General features: G+C 35.7%; 1 protein-coding gene across 3 annotated transcripts in view; it reads right to left on the bottom strand.

Annotated features, from left to right (window-relative positions):
- LOC126838221 (neuronal PAS domain-containing protein 2-like) overlaps nucleotides 1-14,896 on the bottom strand; it is a 73,032-nt gene that overhangs the window by 9,279 nt on the left and 48,857 nt on the right. For all 3 annotated transcript variants that reach the window (XR_007685680.1, XR_007685678.1, XM_050572481.1), the window contains 3 exons: nucleotides 3,066-3,232; nucleotides 2,901-2,980; nucleotides 1,629-1,715 (listed from right to left, as the gene is read on the bottom strand). Coding sequence is in view for 1 of the 3 variants with exons in the window: in XM_050572481.1 (XP_050428438.1) it covers nucleotides 1,629-1,715; nucleotides 2,901-2,980; nucleotides 3,066-3,232 (334 nt within the window). In the remaining 2 variants the exon portion in view is untranslated. The remainder of the gene's footprint in view (nucleotides 1-1,628; nucleotides 1,716-2,900; nucleotides 2,981-3,065; nucleotides 3,233-14,896) is intronic.

Below are 14,896 nucleotides of genomic sequence, written 5' to 3'. Positions count from 1 at the left end.
ATTCAGACGATCGACTCGGTAAACTTAATATTTTAAGTAAATATTTAATGTCTTTTCCAGGAATACAGGTAAACTTTTTCAACTTGTTATGAAGAGTGCTCCGGCACACGATTTTCCATCTAGATTATTCATATACGTATAATTTATTATTTAAAAAAAAAATCGATTCAGCGATTGAAAAAAAATATACACATAAACAAAAACCACATCTCAGTAAAACCGATGGTGAAAGAAGGTTAAAAAAAAATAACCAGTCAATAAACAACGAATTAAGTTTTTTTTGGTTTTTTCTCAGATATACTTCAATATTGGTGTTTAGGACAAAATAAATGTAATAACTAATGAGTATTTTGAAGGCAGGGATGGGAAATGAATGGGTATACTTTCAATAAAAAAAAACACATCAACAACAACGTTAAAAATATCTATCAAAAAAATTATGTGCGAATAAATGACCATTATAATATAATATTATATTTGTATTATAATTACTATTACACATGAATATATTGGCAACAACAAACCCGCGTTAAATACATTTTTTTAAATTATTATTAAAAACAAAACTAATAAATCTTTTTTATGACCATGATGACTTTCATAAGACAAAAATAAAACAACAACAACCGGTGTTACCCCGCTGCAACAATCTCGTGTACCAGTTTTTCTCGGTTACCATTATTATAATTATAGGTAATTATTATTATCACATCACCGCCGGTTATAGAAATGTATTATAAAATAATATTTTTAATGTAAGAAAAAAAAAATCGAACCGCTAAAATGGGTAAAAAACGTTGAAATAAGTTTTGGTTAATCAGAAAACGTTCAAACAACGACACCGTCTTAATCAATCAAAAGCAGCAAATGAATTTATCGGCACACGATTCAAGCAGAGTGGGCCATTACCGGTTATTATTAGTATTGTAATGATAAAAGCCCGATTCGCGTTTTGGGTGTGCACAAGCCTAATGAATCTCCCGGTTAGGTTAGGTTACCGGCAAAAGTTTACTGGGCTTTAGCAAAAGAATCCAATTGTTGGGGTTTAACATAAACGAAGACTGAATTTGTCGAAAGTTCCAAAGTGCCAAAGTATAAAAATCTAACTTTATAATTAGATTTGTATTTTATTCATTAACGGAAACATACAAAATTGTTCACCGTTACGCGTGAAATAACAATTTAAATTTAAAAGTTAGATTTTTATACTTTGGCACTTAAAACACCGCGTTTCGACAAATTCACTCTTCAAATACATAATATGCATGCATGTATGTATGTATGTGTTATTGGCCGAGGGCCAGTTCGAAATTTGCGCTAAGACTTTTCAACAGAGCAAGATCAAAACCTGTCCGATTAAAATATCGTTTGATGCTTTAATTGTTTTTTATATTTCTATCGATATGTTTACTCTCGGTTTATTTCCACGTTTACTATATTTAAATAACAATTATTCGTCAAGTTGATTTCCGACTTGTTTCTCAATAAGAAGAAACAATTTTGCCCAAAAATGTGGATGAATCTAAACCACAGATGCATGCTTTACCGTTTACTAAAGTTGGGCGTTTAATTTTTTTTTTTTTGGCTTAACACTACTGTACAAACGGTATCGGTTCGAAATTACATACTTGAGAATGTCCCAGAATGTTTTCCACGGTGTGCGAAACGAACACGATTTTCCCAGTAGACGTGACCAACAGGTAGATGTCTCTGTCCTGAAACCAAAAACAAAAACACACACAACAAATGAGTGCAAGTCAAAAATGGTAAACACAAAAGGAAGGCACTATTGAAAATAATATGTATTACTCGTTTGTACGTTTTACGGAGTCGAAAAAAACATACATTTTAAAATTGAGACCTAATAAAAAAAAATGTTTTTCTCATACTTGTTACATATAATATGATCCAGGGGATTTACCCTTCGGTTTATAAGCAAAGTCTATATAATATATATTATATCAAATAATAATAATAAGGCGACATGAGCCCCGAAGGGATATTGGATGACTCTCCTATAAGTATAATGAAACATTTTTTTTTTTTACTTTAATGCGGCGAAAATAATTTAAAGAAAGTGTATCTTCTTTCAAAATAAAATATTTTTAAAACGGTAGTATCAGTCGTAATTTAAGAAGGAGCCGACTAATTTTTGTTGCAAAGAATTATTTTCAAAACTTGTACATTTTATTAGTTTAATTGTCATTTTCCGTTTTACTCTTAGCCCATATTTGCTTTGTATCACAGAAACCTCTTATTAAACTGAGCACGTTTCGTTGTATTTATTGTTAAGCCTTAAGAAGTATATTTTTAATATAAAATAATCTAAGAGATATTACATTTATGTACAATACTCACTTGCCCAGAACAACTTTTTCAGCGTTTTTTTGAAAATTATAATTACATTAATTTAAAAATTATGTCTTTTTTATGTTATTATTAACCTATTAAATACGCAAACAAGACGAAGCCAGTTTTGAATGATCATTACTAATACTAATGCGTTTGCTGGGCTTTAATATAAAAAAAAAACATGCTGAATTCTGGTTTTATTAGCCAACCCCATTTACTTTTCAATTTTAAATAAATAATACAAGTTATGACTGAGCGCGGTTAATAATGAAGATTAACTATTTTTTTTTTCAAACTGTTTACCGACTTAATAACTAGATAAAATTTTAATTGTTTTATTAGCATGACGTTATCATGTTACAATAATATGTGTTGATTGCCATTTGTTAAATATTTCCCCACCTGACTTTATGTAGAAGAATACCGGGATAATTTAAAGGTGTAATTTTTTCTAGAAAATCCTCTCGGGACACTACTTTTAATCTGCGTGTTCAAGTTGTGTTACTTATATATATATTTTATCATCCCTAAGTAGATGCTACACTCACGTCCATCAGCAGTTCGCAGAGGTTCACCGAATTCAGGTAGTTGGGCAATTTTTCTCTTTGTTCTTTGAACGCCGTTAACACTGGAAGAAAAAACACAATATTAACAGTGTGATAATATTAATACACTGTGAACCGAAGGACAGCAACCCGCCCGTGGTCACTTACTTTGGTTAAGCCGCAGCCAGGTCGCGCTGAGCCTGAGCACGCTGGTCTTGTCCAATTTTTTCGGAGAACTAGAAACCAACGGCACCAGAGTGGACAGCTCGTTTATGTATTTATTCAATTTGTCCCGCCGCTGTTTTTCGGCCAAATTTCGTTGAGCTCTGCTTGATCTGCAAGTAGAAAAAAACAAAACAATTAATTGAGGAGACAGTCAGCAGATGCACACAGGGAGGGTACGGTCATAGGTCTTCAGCAGTACAAGTGGAGAGGAAAGAACAATTTGCTCTAAGGCAATTTGTCTACAATTTTCTACATTTACATCAAAATTATTATTGTGCTCGGTAATCGATTGTTTTTCCTTGAGAGGGGAGTGGTTAGGCGTACACGGTATTACCACAGAATAGATGGAAAAACGGAAGGGACACTTACAATGTAAACAAAAACGTACGGCCATGGTTATATTCACAATAAATCAATACACGACTAATAATAATAATGTATACCTGGTATAACACACCACATTATACTGATATATTATTGTACCTTCAAAATAAATGTCACCCCTTCCACCGGGGGAAGGGTTAATGGTATCTAACACAATGTCGGAACTATAATTCGACTTGTAAGTAATGGCATACCGCAATTTTCAAGTCGACGCTTTTAGGGCGTTTTTCACGATGTAAAAAGAGGGAAGGAATAATTATTTTTTTATTGTTTGCTCTCTCTCTCTCTCTCTCTAAAAAAAAACAACTTTATTAATCAATTCGGTCTAGACGAAAATAAATCAAAAAACACATCACCGACGCTGCGCACAAGTTATTTTCAGTTGCGCACAACAATATTGGCTCGGTATACAAATAATAATAGTTAATGTGTTATGTGATTAAAATTTTAATAATATATATTTGTTGAAAACCTACCAAAACAACAACAACGACAAAACTATTCTTTTTTTTTAATTATTACATATTATACATTATACAAGGTTGTAAATTATATTTTGTCTATAGAATTCTATTGGCTATAGTGGGCGGACGGTCAACAACAACAACGTCGTCACGGAAGGAAACGATCCAGTAATATAATGTTTTATCATGTTATTATTTTATTTTACTATATTTATAGTATAGATTATAGAATTTATGATTTTGTTTACCGGCTGCTGCTGCTGCTACAAGTAGGCATACGGCACACAACAAAGTATTTTGTGCGTGTACTATTATTATTATTATTAAACGGCAGTGCACTTTTCTATCTGGACTCGGCCTTGAATGCAACATGCGCGCACGCGCTTCGTTTTTTGGCCTAAACCTACGATGCACACACACAACACGCAAACAACAAACAAAAACAGCTGATAAAAACACACACACTCACGGTACAGTTAGCTATATAAATTATTATTATCCAAATTGGAAACGGTTGTACTGTTGTAGACGAGAGAGACAAGTCCTGGTCAGAGAACTACACGGGGCCATGTAGGTACACGACGAATGCCGTCGAATCGCTTAAAAAATCATGTTTCAAAAAATAAACCAGTTATTTAATTTGGTCCTTTTTCCTCACTGTTCCCCAACTCACCCCTCTCTTCCACGGCCGTTGCTCAACAATAACATTGTCGGCATTCCGACGGTTATAATTATTGTATATATAATGTTTTTATTATTATCATCGATATATTAACAAACAAATTAAAAAAAAAACTACAAAATTGCAATTATTTTAAGAGTTATCCTTAATGAACCACCCTAATTAAATAACACAATAACGGCGACAGATTATGTTATGGTCGGGTAAACCACGGTTACCGGTCAACATTTTCAGTAAATTATTTTTAATTTAAAAAAGTTGAACTACAGTTTAAATTTTAAAGTCGACGAGAGTTCTGTGTCGAGATAAATATTTGCATTTTTTTCTAATATTGTAAAAAAAAAACAACATAAATTTTAAAGTAGGTATCTCGAAAACAGAAAAACTACAAAATTGCAGAGCATTTTAAGAGAAAATAATGGTCTCGTCCTTAATTAGTCATCCGTACATTTCAAAATCAACGCTATTATTTATAAACTGCGGATGTGTATGCGATGAGACACACCAATTATACTTATTTAATGCTAATATGCGATGGTAATAATAATAGAGAAGCAGCAGCACGCGGCCTACGGTTAAAAATAATAATAATAATAATAATAATTGAATTGACCTAGGCGACGACGGGCAAGGCACGCGAACGAGGGATTGCAACACACACACTGCCGCGATGGGGCACCGTAAAGGGTGTGCTTAGTTTTTTAATGACACCGTACAGTTTGATTTTTATAATAAATGGCAAAAAAAAACAAACCAACGGCGACAAAATAGTCGTAATGAAGGCGAAGCGGAAGAAGAAGATTAACAAAAAAAAAATCCCCAGCAAACGTTTTCAACAAATATACAAACACTCTACTGGGCCTTTCAAGAGCAGATTGTCCGCGGCCCGGGGAAAACCCCGCCCTATGGTTCGCTCCCCTTCGGACATCAGCACAGCGTGTGCTATTTTACTAATATAATAATAAAGGGTGATTAGTCGACTACGACGACCCAGTCAATGACTTGGAAGATTCGCGACATTTCTTCTTTAGTTTTACTAGTTTTAAACAATTTCCCACAAAAACAACACTCCACTCCACACTACACCTGGAATTATCCAAAACTGGTTGTCGCCCAGTCGAAATTTTGAGCTAATTATTTAAAAGAAAATGTTTACGTTACCGCTTAAAAATGACAGGGTTTTATTTAATTTACCAAATTAAGGATGGGGGGTCATATTGCGAACTCGAACCTCGAAGAAATGGTAATCCTATTAATCATACTATTGTCTTTGTTATAGGCGAAAATTAGAACAGAACAAACCGAAGCATCGCCTTGAAACGGTGACAATATAAAAAATTTTATATTTTACCTGGACCGAACAACTTTTGCCCCGTTTATGATTTAGGACTCAAAGAGAGGAAAATGTTGATTTCGGTTTGGAAAAATACAAAAATAACATAACCATAATATAACTTAGTTGGAACTTTTAAAACGGAATTTCAAAAGGAAATCAGATTTTTTTTTGAATATTCAAAACATGTGTACACAAGGCCTGTTTTTAGACGTGCTACGCATTATCGACAAACTTTATTTTTAACAGACAATAGATATCGAAAGAAAAATAAAATTTCGAAGAAAACAAAAACAACTGCAAGATTGCAATGCGTTTGTATTACTTCCTATGTAGTTGCATTGGCGCAGCTGCTACACACGAGTCTAAAAATAGCACGCTTAAATTTATTTATGTAAATATAATATAAAATCGTAACCACGTGCAACAGGTAGGTAGGTATAAGTATTGTAACCGAAAAAATATATATTCAAAAATTAGGTTTTATTAATTATTGGCAATATTTTGTACTTGCTGGTGGTTTGTCGGTATAACGATAATAATAAATTATTATTATTATCGTTTTTTTAATAATAATAATGATCGCGAGAGCAGTTCAACAACGACGGTAATATACGATTCTGAAAGTGAACAAAAACCCCGACAAAGAGCTCTTTGAATAGTAGCGAAAGCTAGCACAGTACAGAAGGGTTACAACACAACTAACTTGCAGACGTTCAACAACAGAATATAACATAATAATAATACTGCTTGCCAAGACCTGGCGGGTAGCAAAACGTCAAAAACGGTCGAGAAAGGGCGGTTTTCGGTATTTCTATCCACGTTCTAAGAACTGTAAGTAAAATTATACCTATATTAATGCTTTGAGAACGGCGTGGGTCTTTTGTAGCGAAAACCCGTACACCGGTTGATTTTACACTAGCCTTTGGCACAACAGTAAATCTCTGTGCTGTACCTACCTATTGTTGTTATTCCCATTAACAATACAACGGTAAATGCATTCAGAGAGGCGAGAGGGTACACAAGTGCTAGATATCAAGCCTTTCAAATTAGCTTCAAACGCCTTGCCAAAACCACCACCGTAACACCGAAATATAGAAAACAATTTAAACGCTATTACTATTATAACCAGTATTTTATACTGCTGCAAAAAATATAACAGTTGGTTATAAACAGTATTGTAACAATTGTACTTATCATCAATCAGTGGCGCAGGAGAAAATCAGTTCTTCAGGAAGACCGAAAAAAGGTGGTTGGATGCGATTGAGAATGATACGAGGACTATGTGTAATGGTATAGCTAAAAATTTTGTTTTTTTACAACGTCAAACTCAGCTAAGCGGGCCAAATATCCTCCTACTGTTGTTTTTAATCGATTAACATAAAATCACACATTTCTGCACAGAATAATTAAGTACAACTCGTGTTCGGTGTGTGTAAAATATTAGTAAACCGTACTGGGTGCACTGTAATGGCTTGGATGAAAAAATTAAAAATATTTTTCATATAACATATTATTTTCTTACAATTAGTGATAAATAACTCGGTGCCTTCCAGGACGGAAAAGAAAATACCTAAGTGGAATATGAAATTGTCGGTTTTCGTTTTAAAACCAATACCCATTCGTTATTCTTTATATAAATATAATATTTTACGATTCAAAAAAAGGGTTGACCCGTTTCGACGAAAATGTGTTTTGTGGAAATTAATTTTTCTCTTAAGGCCGTTTTCAAGTGCTATTGTTATGCGAGACTTAAGTGTACCACGGTGAGTTTAGATTCTATCCCCTCTAAAAACAACCTGTCATGGAACAACAATTTATATTGTTTTCCTTCTTTTTTTATATTTTTTCCCAACTCGATGATGCGCATAACATAATATGTACGGTCAAGTGTTGTGCAATGGACATATATTATATTAAATAAAAATATAATTAATTTATAGTAATTGAATATTTACACAAAAAGTACAAGTGGATTTTTTCAAATATAAATTGTCGGTCGAATGGTCGATAACCAATTTTAAATAATTACTTATAAAGTTAAAAACTCAAGACGGGAAGAAAGGTGGAGTGTAGTATTGCAAATACTGTTTTCCTCTAGTTACTGTGGAAATTTGATGGGCTTACAACTATTCTTCGGTTTTAATTCACGCATATCCATTTTGATGTAAATTAATTGTTATTTCGTCAATAGAAATGACTGTCTGGCAAAAAAAAAAAACAATAAAGAATTCTCATTACTGTATTAACAAGTATAGTTATATACTTGTAATTTAAGCTTTTAATTAAGATTTTGCGAAAAATTTCCTAAATACTTTACTGTTAAATAAATGAGTGGGTGGCAGCGTCCTCTCGAGTCATTTTCTTAGCTACAAACATAATGACATATAATCGAGATTCACGCAAAACAGCGCCAGATCGACTTTGGAAAACGCCGACAAGACGTTCCTTTACACATAATATTATATTATGTCATTATATTCCCCCCCCCCGTTCCCCGTCGCTTGGGTATATAGATATTTTCATCGCGTCTGTCGCATAATAAAATACATAAATATAATAGCTCTCATTGTTCGGACACAACAAATCATATTATATTCGCAAGGAATCGGATTCAACCCTCGTGTAGAACGCGTTGTACTGGCCAATGTACAATGTATTATTGTAAATATATTTATATTAAACACAAATACACTCGACACGTGCAAATTTTTGGGGACATATAGGGGTGGGGGGGGGGGAGTTCAAGCGCGAAAAAAAAGGACAACAAAAAATAATTATAATGCGCATAACACACACTGTGTGCGTGCCGGTTAAGCCGATAAAATTTTTTTTAAACATTTTAAAATACAACAAAAAAAAAACGAGACGAGCGGGAAAAAAAACTGGAATTTTGTTTACCGGTGTGCGTCCTTGCCGCTGGACGACGGCGGCGGCGGCGGTGGCTGCGCGTGCGCCGGCCCGTTCGGGGTCAACAGTCTTCGACGGCCGAGTCTTCCATAAATCCGTCTGGGCGGCCGGCGAGCGAGCGAGTACACGTGTGCGGCACCGCCGGCCGCGGCAACCGAGTGATCTTGAAAAAGAGGCAACGGCGGCGGTGGCGGCGGCGTGCGAGGGAAGAGGAACGCCAAAACGAGAGCACCCGCGAACGGATCACCACCCCGCGGACGATTTATATTCCGTTGGAGAGAAACAAGCGCGGTTTCCCGGAATCGCCGGAAAAAATATACGCGTGTGCGTTACCCGCGCGACGACGATGGCCTACGGCCGGTACCAAGCCGGCCGCCGGCCCCAGCCCCTCGCGCTATCTACACCCGACGGCGGCCGCTGCCACCCTGGAGATCCCCGGACGCGCGCCTTTTATTTATTTAGGTTTTTTGGAAACATCCGCCGCCGAATTCCGCACACCGTGGCGTTCGGTTAAACGGCCTCTGCATTGGAGAAAAACCCGACCAGGTAAACGGAATCGGCAGCAATACGGAATAGAACAGATCATTATCAAGAGGACGCAAAACTACCTGTTTGACAACGAACTTTTTATTTGAAAATATCTAATTTGAAACAAACACAATTACATTAACTCGTTGAAAAAAAAATGTCGTCTACTGTTCATTGGTCGTTTTATTGTAATACATCTCACGTCAGTTATCACGCAGTAATTTCTATAGGAAACCTCCTTATATTGCAAATTTATCAAATCCACACGAATATGCTCTCTGGCCGAGGACAGTCCCGAATATGTGTAACACATTCGATTTGTTTCAGTATGATAAATTAACATAAAATGTATCGTTTCTTGTTTTCTGAGTAGTACAGTAACAGTAAGTTTTGTGTAAAGATTACAGTCGATGGGTGCCGGAGGATATATGAATGAAGAATTTGGAATTATCAAGAAAACCAAAACGCTACGAGGTGGACAAACTTTTTCTATGTTTATATATTGTAGAAATTTGGTCAATGTGAATGCTGTCTTAAAAGATTATCTCTTTTAAGGATAAATTACAGGTGGTTTGGGATGATCATCCTAAAACCCATTCTGCGTCTGGTTTCGGTCATAATTTTTTTAAAAACAATTTTCACTTAGGGTAAGAAGCATGCCAACACACACCTTTGAACCCTCCAAATGACGCTCTCGACTAATATATCACCTTAAGCGCCGGTGGCCGGGATGATGACAGCACACACTCTTCTTCGGGTACACGTTTGTATATGGATTATAACAAAATATGCGCTAAATGTCCGACATTATTATTATTATTATTTTGTGTACACATTGATGACCCTCTCCGAGAGAGTTCCCCCGAGTAAACAACAAAAACGGTCCCGGGACGGCTGAAGTCATCAACACGGCCCGCCCCCGGCATCAGTAAGCCGAGCACTCGAGGGGGTTTACCACTGCTCGAGGGGAGGGCAGGGCAAAGATAGGACACAAGTAAAGGGTCGGTGTGGCATGGGGTGCGCGGGTTGAACGGGGGCGAGTATCGAACGACGCCGGCGACGGCCTTGACGTTTTGCCGGTAAAAAAAAAACCACCCGTTTAATATTTAATAACAAATATCGGCCATTTGCGTATCCAGAGAAGGGTGGGAGTGGTTGTGTGTGTGTGCGTGTGTGTATTCGTGTACTACTAAGTACACAGTTTGTGCTGACCGACATATTGTTGCAGTTGTGATCGTCGGAAAACCGGATATTGTCGGTTATAGTGTCATCGTGCAGAACTTATTAACAATGTGTGTGTGTGTGTGTGTGAAATCTCTATACTATATATTATATTATGTATTTTCAAACCGTTGTTATGAAATAATCGTCGCACGAGCCGTCCACGAGGGGCTTGCGAGGGGTGGTAAAACACGGTGGCGGCATCACTCCAACGACTTCCGAGAAATATAGCGGGGCAAGACTACCACCACCCTCTTTAGACCCACCTTTCATCGCCACTACCCGCCCCTCACTTTGCGCCCCAACTACCTAACCCCCATCCCCCTTCTTAGTTATCCGGGCAAGTTTGCTTTGACGAAGAGAGAGAGGGAGAGAGCGAGAAAGAGAGACGAGTGTTACGCAACATCGCGAATTGAAAATCCTGACTTGTCAATAACTTTAGCCGGTGCTGATAATTATATTTACTGCCAATATACTTGTAATTTGAACAACAACAACGACGACGACGACCTCTCGACGTTTTTTTTTTTTTTTAACAATCCACCGATAACAGTAATAATAGCCAAGGCCCAAAACTTGGCGACTAGAAAAAACTAGATAAATCACCCTTATCAACAAACAAATATATATTAATTGAAAATGCGACATTATAAACATCAAAATCGGCAACAAAATAGAATAATAAACATTAAAATAATAATAATCACTGGTTTTTATTGACGGGACACGGTTTAATTTGTTTGTATAGTTTTTAATTTCAAATCCGTCCCAATGTTCAGACCAACGATCAATCGACGGTTGCTAATACTTATTGCTAACATTTATAGAATCTTGGAAAATTAGCTTATGAAAAATTAATTGAATAAAAAACAGCTGGTCATACATAATACACATCCATGATCCAATGTCTTTGCCCCAAATGAAGGGTTTATTTATTCTATTTGTTTAGTGAATTAATTTACAAGGAGAAACAATTATGTGAAATGTTCAGTTAATGTGGACATTAATATACCATCAATTTTCCAGCACGGAATCCTGACTGCGAAAATGCGTTTTGCTCGACCTATGATGGTATTAGAATAAGTCATCGACTCCAAAATGTTGTCCTCTCCCTCATTTTAATTAAACGCATTTTTTGCGCTAAGACCGTCGTTATTTATTGTTTAGCTTAACATTTTATAACAGCTTAGATAAAACCAATAGTGAACTCCCTATTAAAGCATTGTTAATTTTGCTTGTAAATGTAAACAAATCAAAACCTCCTTAAGCTCAAAAGTTATCGCCGTTTTAAGAAATTAACAAATGTTTTGCCCCCCCCCCCTTTTTTTTTCAACATCGGATTTTCGGCTAAATATTGGACGTATTAAAAAAAGGAAGTTTTTTATACAATTGTATCGCGTCTTGATGTGATAATATAGGCAAAATTGCCCTAAAGAACGGGTCAGCGACACAAAACATGTTCATGAATCATAGGTTTCTCCTTAAAGAGGAAGATTTTTTTTTTTAAGGCGACTTGTGTTTAATTGGCGGAACACCTCTCGACGGATTATGCGCCGCCAGCCAATTAAAACAATTATTACTGCTATTTTTTTTTTTTGTTTGGACGCTAAAGAGACGCAGGAGCAAAGCAAACAACACACGTTTGCTTACACATGCGAATTGTACTCGCACAACCCCACCCTTTGACTAAAAAGGGTCTGTTGTTCAGGGGTAAATTTGTTTTTGTCTTTTAACTCGTTTCCTTTACACGATTTCAACCGCCTCGGGAATTGGCAAAATTCAACAGAGTCTGCCGTTTGCTAACGCTCAAAGGCAGTGTCATTTCATTTCAAGTACAACGAGGCACACCGGTGCAAACACCCCCAGAGAGTGATATAATATAACACAATATTATAATGTAACTAACTGTGACATTAACAACAATAGAAGCGTTACCGTAATTAAAAATCGACACGTGGATAAATCAAACGACGTCGGGATACCTGTGAATATTGTCATAAACTCTTGTCGAAAACCTACTCGGTGGAAAACATTGATATTGATGTTTTTATGACGGATGAGGGAGATTGAACAATATATATTATATAAAACAATTCACAAATATATTGATGTCGAATAGAGACCTTCCGACTTCTTTGGTTTACAGTCAACGGCGGCATAAGTAGGTAGGTATTAATGGAAACTTATGCTTTTGATAGTGTTTTTTTATACCGACGGCTTGTGTATACGGCCGTCGGACTAGTGGTTAAGATTTTGTAAAGTTTTTTTTTTTAAGTTGGTTAAAAATAATTATAACACAATATGAATGTAAAATAAACAATACGTTTTTTAACCGAGCTGTCTTCTGGTACTTAAATTAAATATTTTGATAACATAATACTATTGGTATTCAAATAGAAAAAAAAAAAAAAAAAACATCTGAATAATTTTCGCCCGTATATTTTATTATCTTCTGCTTGGAGCCTTTAAGAGTAGTATGTTTTGTATGTCGGGTTTATTCGTCGTGATTATTCCAAGTTATCTAATCCACGGTGGTAGTAAAACCCATAGTAAAATAGATTTTGACGTTTTCACAAACGAGGACACACACACACATAATAATATGTAATACACCACACACACACACACACACGGTATAGAAACGTAGATTCGATCAGCAATATAGGCGGCCTATTGTCATTATTAAAATAACATTTTTAGCAAACTACCTTGGATTTTTTTTTTGCCGTGTACGCGCTGTAGTTGTGAACAATATAATAAAGATAATGCTCGTGTTTGCGTGCGTGTGTGTTCGAAGAATAATTCAGTGGAACCCCATTTAATATATTTACTTGGCGTTTACTATTATTATTTTTTTTTTTTTTACTTTGACACAGCCAACAACAACGGTGAACTTTGCGAGGAGGCTTATAGAATGCGAGCGAAAGAAAAAGAGAAGAGACATTGTTAACAATAATGGACACCCGGCGGCGCAGAAGATGGCAATCGGCAAACGTTGGTGATCTTAAAATATGTTGTTTTTTTTAACATTTAGTATTTTTTTTTACAAAAATATAATAATAATAATAAAAAAATATTTGGACGATAATTGATTGTGGAAAGTACAACTGACGCCTGCGCAACAACCGGCCATAAGTAGTAAGTATGATCGCGTGTATGGCAGTCCGATTTATAAACAACTGTAGGTAAATAGGATTGTAAAAAAAAATTGTAAAAAAAAAGGGGGTAACGTTTTAAGTTTACGATAATTTACAGAGCACTTTGACTGGTCCATTGGTAAATTGATAATTGTAAAATAGCAAACAAAATAATTTTTCAACAAGTAACTTCAAAATGACTTATATTTTAGAACAATAAAATGTGAAAAATATAATTAAAAACATATCAACAAGTAAAACTAAACACAGTTTCAAATGAATTATTGTGATTTTTTCGCAAATAAAACATAAAAGCCTGCTGTAGAAACGCGAGTACATTATTAGGGTGTTATTTTCGATTTACTAGGAGAAAAGGGTTAACTTTTTGAATTTTTTAACCTCGTTAACCGTTTGGGTAAGATTTACGATCCACAGACTTAGAAGTCATCGCCGGTTCAGATACCAAAATAAAAAAAAAAACATTATTGTAAAACCAATTACCGTTTCGGTGGCGCCTCGAAGCGAACGTGTACGACGATATTATTATTCAACGTTGTAGATTTAATACCTAAGCAAATGTAATATTATTATTACTTTTTTGTAACAGTGCCAATCTGTGTGCAAAAAACGGTCGACGCGACTAGGATGATATTAGTTACGGCGGTTAATTAATAAAACCCACCACACGTCCGGTTTTACAGACGTTTCGCGCTCGGTCTTTGTCTAACTCGGGGTTTACCGAAAAGGAAATTAAATATTTTTCTTTATACCTAATTATTATTTATTTAAATAAAAAAAATCTCTCCCACCGCCGAGGCGCTTATCGGCGGCAACCGGAGGTCGTTTACACGTTATAAAATATATTATTACAGTTTCCTCTATTAATAATGGCGTTACGTCTGCCGTTTTCTTTTTCTTCTATAAACCTTAAGTGCGCACGCGATCACAACAACAACGTTTGAGCATTACGCGATTTGCATCAAAATTATTTTATTTTTAAACAATCCGCGACTTACTCGCGTATGCCAATTAAATTGCCAACGCTAAAAATATCCTTATTAGCGTGCCAGCGCGCGTTTAATTCAGGTTGCCGCCCTGAGAGCCGTCATCGTCGA

This window comes from Adelges cooleyi, unplaced genomic scaffold (genome assembly GCF_023614345.1).
Source record: "Adelges cooleyi isolate 19-005CV unplaced genomic scaffold, UGA_ACOO_1.1 ACOO_flye_CR_arks_rails_tigmint_CR_PRNA_108, whole genome shotgun sequence".
NCBI classification, from domain to species: Eukaryota; Metazoa; Arthropoda; class Insecta; order Hemiptera; family Adelgidae; genus Adelges; species Adelges cooleyi.
Note: the sequence above shows the minus strand (reverse complement) of the source record. Positions and strands in the feature narration are given on the sequence as shown.